Source organism: Nuphar pumila, chromosome 5 (assembly GCF_984573655.1).
Source record: "Nuphar pumila chromosome 5, dmNupPumi1.hap1.1, whole genome shotgun sequence".
Lineage (NCBI taxonomy): Eukaryota > Viridiplantae > Streptophyta > Magnoliopsida > Nymphaeales > Nymphaeaceae > Nuphar > Nuphar pumila.
The window spans coordinates 103046032-103053551 of NC_143253.1; the positions used below are offsets into that span (position 1 = coordinate 103046032).

The following is a 7520-nucleotide window of genomic DNA, read 5'->3' on the forward strand; positions in this document are numbered from 1 at the left end:
GCCGAGCCGAGCCGAGCCGAGCCGACTCATCTCAGCTAAGAGCTCGATCCGTGCGCCGCCCTCCCACGATGCCGAGCGCACGTTCCGCCGAAGCCGCCCATCTGACGTGGCTGGGTTGTCTAAAAGCACCGCCCGGATGGGCCCACCATATCGGACGGTAGCCGCCAGCCCCACGACGATGATCGGACGGTCGGAGGCCGACGAAAGACTGTCAGAGTGGGCCATCCTATCTTTTATCGTGGCCGAGACTCGAAATGATTCGCCAACAGGAATTTCGCTTCATTTAGCCCAAATTTCAGCCGCATTTCATTCCGTTCGAAATCTAGTCCCCCCTCTACCCCGCGTATAGTATAAAACGCCGCGCCGCTCTCGCCCCCCCCCCCTCTCTCTCTCTCTTTCTTTCTTTCTTTTCCTCTTTTTCGTCTCTCGTCCGAAGGGGGAAAGTAAGGGGCTCTCGTCGTCTCTAGCTCGCTCTCTCACTTTCGGTAAGCTATTTTTCTACCTCTGTTTTTTTTTCCTTATGTTTTCTCGGGCATTTTGTGTGTATCTTGAGCTCGATTTTGGCCTTTAGGCATCAGATCGGGCGATGGATCTTTGTTTCTTCGTTCCGATCGTGTAAAGTTTCGATCTTTGATGGAAAATCGTGATTGTTTGGGAGTATGTGATATTCTTGTCCCTCGATGATGAATCGGGCGCTAGTACGATGTATTAGTGTTTTGATCGGGTAGATCGAGGTGGTTTCTTCTCGATTTTGTGGACTTTTGTGCGATCGGCATGAAACCTATGGGGTTTGTCGATTTTGAGTGTGTTTTTCCCTGATTCTTTTTGTGAATGGTCTGTGAATCGAGTCTCCTTGATGTGTGCGTCTGTTATGGTAGGGATCTTTCGATTTGTTTGCGATCTGCTGTATTGGATTCATCCTTTTTGTTGTTCTTGTTGTTTACTTGTTTGTTTTGAGTGTGGATCTCGGAGCTTTCGCTATTCTCAGGGTTTGATCTTGTGATTCATCGGTTTTATATATTCTTTTGTGTTGATCGACGGCGATGATTGTGTGCTTGCGGTTATAATCTGGTACGATGTTTCTTATTGCCTGTAGATTCCTTTTCTTTTTCTTTGGTGTGTGAAAATCATTGCTTCTATTTTTTTTTCTTTTTTGTTCTATGCGAGTCATGCATGCCTTCACTGGTTGTGTGTAAACAATTTCGTTTTCTTTTTGTCTTTACAAATTTGCTTCATGTGGTGTAGTTGGTGGCCATAGTTCCACTCCTCTTTTGTTTTTTTGGCGGGGGCAGGGTTTATGTGCTAATTCCCTTTTCTTTTTCTAGTTTGATTTCTTTAGTGGTGTTTTTGTGGTTCTGATGCAATTGTATGATACTCGTTAAATTTTTGCATTTTGAATATTCTTTTTCAACTATGTTTTTCTTTTTAGGCCTTTATTCATGTTCTTACCTGCTGTTCTGATGAAGTTCAGAAGTTACTGATTGAAACATGTCTCCATTTTATGTTAATAATTGTGTTGCTTATTTGCTCTGTGGGGGAATTGTTATTTCTTTGATTTGGTTCCAGTGGAACTGCATGTCAATTTGTTTTCTCGTTATGTTTTCTTTATTGTAACCTGGGTCTTTTTTGTTGCTGCTTCATGCATTTGTGACTATTTTGGTTGGAGGTACCTCTTGATAGTAGTAACCAAATGACGTCGTATCTTTGGTTAAACTATAAATTTATCCTGAAGGGGCTCACTGTTATGCCATTTCCATGCGATGTCACTGTTGCTATACGAATATTTGTGTGATCGATTGTATATGTGTACCTAGATAAGACACTTGGAGCTTCAGGTTTTCTTATCAAGTGGCATCTCTAATTCACAGTTTATCATTATTTATTTGAAGTGTGTTGTCTTCTGCTGTAGGCATATAAAAGATGGCAGATTCTGAGGATATTCAGCCCCTTGTTTGCGACAATGGAACTGGAATGGTCAAGGTTGGTTATCTGTTTCCCTTTGTTGTGGTCATTCTGTTGTGACTATTAATTTTATTTTTGTTTTCACGTTACATTGTTCTTACTGTTTTCATCATTTATTTTAAATACTGCAGGCAGGATTTGCTGGTGATGATGCTCCAAGGGCAGTGTTTCCTAGCATTGTTGGCCGACCTCGTCACACTGGTGTGATGGTTGGGATGGGCCAAAAAGATGCATATGTTGGTGATGAAGCTCAATCAAAGAGGGGTATCCTAACTCTAAAGTACCCAATTGAGCATGGTATTGTTAGCAATTGGGATGACATGGAGAAGATTTGGCATCACACCTTCTACAATGAACTTCGAGTTGCTCCTGAGGAGCACCCAGTGCTTCTCACAGAAGCTCCTCTGAACCCCAAGGCTAACAGGGAGAAAATGACACAAATTATGTTTGAGACCTTCAACGTGCCTGCCATGTATGTGGCAATTCAAGCTGTTCTTTCTTTGTATGCTAGTGGGCGTACGACGGGTTAGTATAAGTTCTTACAAGATGATGTATTAGTAATTGAGATCCTCTTGTCTTGTATTGTTTTGTTAAAGCCTGGCTTGACATTATTTGTGTTTATGCTTGTGAACTATTTTTCAGGTATCGTGTTGGATTCTGGTGATGGTGTGACCCATACTGTCCCAATATATGAAGGGTATGCACTGCCACATGCTATCCTCCGTTTGGATCTTGCTGGCCGTGATCTTACAGATGCCTTGATGAAGATCCTGACTGAGAGAGGTTACTCCTTCACAACCACAGCTGAGCGTGAAATTGTTCGTGATATGAAGGAGAAGCTTGCATATGTTTCACTGGACTATGAGCAAGAACTTGAGACTGCAAAGAGCAGCTCCTCCATTGAGAAGAGCTATGAGTTGCCTGATGGGCAGGTGATCACAATCGGTGCTGAGCGGTTCCGTTGCCCTGAGGTCCTATTCCAGCCTTCCCTCATTGGGATGGAAGCTGCTGGTATCCATGAAACCACTTACAACTCGATTATGAAGTGTGATGTCGATATCAGGAAGGACCTGTACGGCAACATTGTGCTCAGTGGTGGATCTACCATGTTCCCTGGTATCGCTGACCGTATGAGCAAGGAGATCACGGCACTGGCTCCTAGCAGCATGAAGATCAAGGTGGTTGCTCCCCCAGAGAGAAAGTACAGTGTTTGGATTGGAGGGTCCATCCTTGCATCCCTAAGCACCTTCCAGCAGGTAAATAACATCAAATTGTATGTGATGCTAATGTTCAGTTTAAATTATTTGAATGGCATATAAGCAGAGCTTGCTTTGGTAGTTTATTAGATTTAATTTTTAGTGCCATTTTCTTAAACCGTATGGAAGAGTTCTGTTTTCCAATTCCAAATATATATATTTTTTCTCCTTTCTTCTTTTTTGGTATTTTCTTACTGTTCCAGTGAGGTTGGCCTAAACTGTAAAGTCTAAACCATCAATATCTACGAATCCATGGGGTTTCTAATGCCTCAGGTTGGATATTGATGGACTAGAGAGTGGATTACACTTTCCATTTATTATGGAGCCACAATTTGATTATTTGTTTTGAATGGTTGGTTGTATATTTTGTGGACTTACAGATGTGGATCGCGAAGGCAGAGTACGATGAGTCTGGACCGTCCATCGTTCACAGGAAATGCTTCTGAGCTCGCAATTTGTGGTGGGCGTGGCTGTTGCCTTCTTTTCTGGTTGGTTGTCATGTGAGGTCAGTTTGGTCGAGGAAAGTTTTTTTTATTAGGTATAAGAGTATTTTTAATTTGTTTTTTTTTTCAGATATTTTTCTATCCCCATATATAGGATGATGGTATTGTCTAGTAGCTTGTGATATCAAGTAGCCGGGAAGGCTTCGGTCTTCAGTTTGCCATTCACTCTGGCCCCACCACGTTGAGCCATTCCTATTTGGGTGGCAAGGATGTGGTGCAAGTATATGGACCTTAATTTACTTTCCTCTCTTTTCTATGTTCACATTCTCTTTTTATCTAGAATGTAGCGTTTTAGTGTGTTGATGGTAGGAGTGGATGCAGTGCACACATTCTTTTTTTATTGTTATTGGTCTCTTCGGTTTGCTTGTGTTATTTTCTTTTGGCTGTTACTGTCTATATTGTACCGGAACTCGCTTTAATATCAAGCTTATGTATGGTATTTACTCATGTTGGTTTGCATTCTCTGGCTAATTTGTGCCTCCCTTTTGAGTTGCAATCGTGGTTGCTGGTTGTTTGCTCACATGGGACTATCTGTATGTCAAAAAATGGATGGTGGCGATGTTTTTGATTTCTCGACCAAGGAATCGGAATATCTCAAAAAATGGATGGTGGGGATGTTTTCGATTTCTTAACTAAGGAATCGAAATGAAGCCCCTTGTTTGCTCTTGCCCATGGTCCAAGTTGAGCCGCGTACTGTGGGTCATACCACGAGCTTTTTCGATTGTGTTATTCTTCTTCTTGACTCTCCTAATGTGATTATGTTGAATCATGGCGAAGGACCTTTTTTCTTTTAATTTATTGCCTCAAATTTGGAATCAACAGAGAGAGAGAGAGAGAGATTTACGTGCAGGAGAAGCAAATGCTTTCGGTTCTGTGGTCTCCTTTTGAGCCGGACGAGCATGCCTCCTAATGCCCTTTGAAGTTGTTTGTCGCCACTTCATTGTTGTTTTGCGTGGTGGGGTTGTCACTTGTTTCTCTTACGATAAATTTATAACGTGTATCAGCATGTGATCCTCTCTAAGTGGGTTGGGTCTGGCCTATCCATTGTCCAATCCGGGTGGTTAAGTTCCTATATGTTTTTTTGCCTGTAAAGCATGTTAGGGCGCTGGGTTTGTGCTTATGTTGGGTATTAGCATCAAGCTAATTCATCCTTGACGGATTTGGATTGGAGCAAACGATGGCTAGTCAGATTTTCAGAGATCTAATTATATTCAATTGGAATTAATAGAATCGGATACAAATAATAAAACGAGATTCATTGGCATCAATTTTTCCTAGATGTAATACATTTAATACTAACGAGATTCATTGAATGAGGTGGTCCATCAATATCTATATCTTCAATTTTGTTCTGGATGGGTAGAATGTGCTGATTCTCCCAAGGTTGTGGGTGGTCCAAAATCTAAGGACATGAGTTTGGAAACCTAGCAAAGTTGGTAGGCCAATTAGCGGTTGAGTCAGACCTGGATCTGTAGCTGACGAGGTCTAGTTAGGTTACTGGACTCGGTCACGTTTGAAGTAGATGGAGTCAGTTACAGATCTGGATAAAGTTTGGGTCCACAAGCAGAGAGGGAACTTCCTCTGTGTGAGTATTCATTCGACTTGATATGCACATGTTTCCATCTGAATTGGTACATTCCAATTTCGCGATTGAAACTCATAAAGACCAAGTTTAGCTTCAGAACCGAATATCTGCTTTGCAATAGAGCATTTGGTTTTCTGTTGCACTTTCAATAGAGGCTTAGGCTCCATTTGTATGCCAGGTTTGAGAGGGAGATGGGGATTCTCTTTACTCCCTAATCCCTGCTACTCTTTGGGTGCCTGAATTTGAAAGGTGAGAATGGAGATGGCCTCCTGTTTCTGCATCTGGATGGCGGGGGTGGATATTCCTCAGTGCATTTTCCTTTTTTTCCCTTTGAACCCACATATATGCGATTCATTCTAATTAAATCTAGTTTTAAGGTTCAAACTCTACCAATTGGATTTTTCAGTTGCAATTCAATTAACGCTCAAGGAGTCTATGGGCTGCTGTTGCTTTATCATGGTTGGGGCGTGCAAGGCTGGGTGATCCTGTCCTCAACCCGGAGTTTTTCCTCGCAGAGAGGCAGGCCCATTAAGTGACCTGGTTTTCGGTGAGGATTCCTTTGTCGTAAGAAAAAAAGAGTATGAATTGGATCTTGAAATTGGCAAATATTCCCCTCAATGTCTAGAAGGTAACATTTGCCCTATTTTGCATTTTGGCTGCAAATACAAAGAAGTAAATGCCTCAACTATACCCTAATTCCTCTTCCAAATTCATTCCCCGCAAGACATCCATAGCAACGGTAGTTTGATTGACCTAAACTCAACCTAATTCTTCAATCCCTACATTAAAAAATATCAGATATTGAGAATTCCAATGCTGCAGGGTAAATCATATAATTTTGAACTTTAAAAGAATTTCAACATGTGTTTCCTTTGCCAGTTGATGGTGAATGAGATTGCTGGATGGTTAGGTTGCACAATCATAAAGGAAGGGTCTTAGGTTTGAATCCCAAAGGGGTTATCCTTCAGCTTGATTATAGGGGAAAAAAAGTTCCCTTTGCCACTTTCCAACCACAGCCTGTCTTGAAGACCCCATGCTTTTGGTAAGCTGTGCAAGTTGTCTCTTGCATGATCCTCGGTCGTTTTCCCATCTAGCAATACTTAAAACCAAATGCTGGTCTCATATAAGTTCAGCCAATCTTGCCTTCTAATTACTTGATTATTTCAATCACCAATTTTATGTTAAAAATAGAAGAGGAAATAAAAAAAAAAGATCGAAATGGACAAATTCAAACTACAAAAAGGTTAATTTTACCTATTTATCAATCTTAGTCTTTATCAAAGCTACTTATCTCCTCTTTTTTATCGAAAGATTAGATGAATTGCTTCAATTGATGCATGGGAATAAAGTCCAAAAAAACACCTTAAGACACATTTTTTTTTTGAATAATCCAAGGGAAAACCCCCATCACCACCCTCCGGTTGGTAAAACCCTTGAGGTCCGCCCTGCCCACCTGGGAGTACACACAACTTGGTCCTTTCGGCAAGGGACTCCACCCTAGGCAACACATTAGAATCCCAGTCATATTTTGAGAGTAAGAACGGTAAAAAAATTTATAAGATTTTTTTAATTAAGAAAGCAAAAGAAGTAAGTTTTTCATTGTGGCAAGATCATCAAATCAGCCGACTAATACAATCACCATTTATAGATAATGGTCAAGAGAAGTTTGTAAAATAGCAATGACACTCAATAGTTGCCATTATAGAATGAGGAAAGGACCCATCTATAGAATAAAAATAGTCATATATGGGTGACCATCTAGAATATATTTGGTATTTTTAATTCTTGGAAACTGGCAATGACTGTATGACTAAATCTCATTATGGCCCATAACTCGCTCCATGCTTATCACCATTAAGCTTTAGTGGACGGCCTCAAATGAGCCTACTCTTATAAATATAATGCATGAAGTAAACTTGTATAATAAGTAATTGATGTAGGAAGCCGTGTTGAAGAAGGAACATGGGCCAGGGCAGGTAAACAAGCCGAGCTTGTAGTGTTCAAGCTTAGGTCATAATGAAGCTGGCCCATTTCCCTTCTTGTGGCGAGCCAAGCCGAGTTCAATCTCATAACGAACCTAAGTTAAACGAGCTGAGCTCGAGCTGGGTTGTTTGTAGAAAAAATACATTGTTTTAGAGCTAGAAACTAGAGGATTACAAAAAGATGCTTTGATTCGAGCTGGAAGAAATAAGATTTTATCTCTAAAGATATTGC

The 7520-nt window shown here is 41.0% G+C and overlaps 1 protein-coding gene across 2 annotated transcripts; it reads left to right on the plus strand.

The window, feature by feature from the left end:
- The first annotated feature begins 390 nt into the window (after nucleotides 1-390).
- LOC149837960 (actin-like) lies at nucleotides 391-4168 on the plus strand. 2 transcript variants are annotated; one of them, XM_090006288.1, is made up of 5 exons: nucleotides 391-485; nucleotides 1910-1980; nucleotides 2094-2487; nucleotides 2605-3218; nucleotides 3599-4168. In XM_090006288.1, exons 2-5 carry the CDS (start codon nucleotides 1921-1923, stop codon nucleotides 3662-3664), a joined length of 1134 nt encoding a protein of 377 aa, XP_089862414.1. In that variant the 5' UTR covers nucleotides 391-485; nucleotides 1910-1920; the 3' UTR covers nucleotides 3665-4168. The 2 variants fall into 2 exon arrangements, with proteins under 2 accessions (XP_089862414.1, XP_089862415.1); XM_090006289.1 differs by lacking the exon at nucleotides 391-485 and adding an exon at nucleotides 619-734.
- Nucleotides 4169-7520: the final 3352 nt, after the last annotated feature.

Bases quoted from the DNA above. Each gene is read 5' to 3' on its own strand.
- LOC149837960 (XM_090006288.1), top strand. From the start codon at position 1,921: ATGGCAGATTCTGAGGATATTCAGCCCCTTGTTTGCGACAATGGAACT. The intron at 2,488-2,604 runs GTTAGTATAAGT...ACTATTTTTCAG, and splicing joins TGCTAGTGGGCGTACGACGG to GTATCGTGTTGGATTCTGGT. The intron at 3,219-3,598 runs GTAAATAACATC...GTGGACTTACAG, and splicing joins CCCTAAGCACCTTCCAGCAG to ATGTGGATCGCGAAGGCAGA.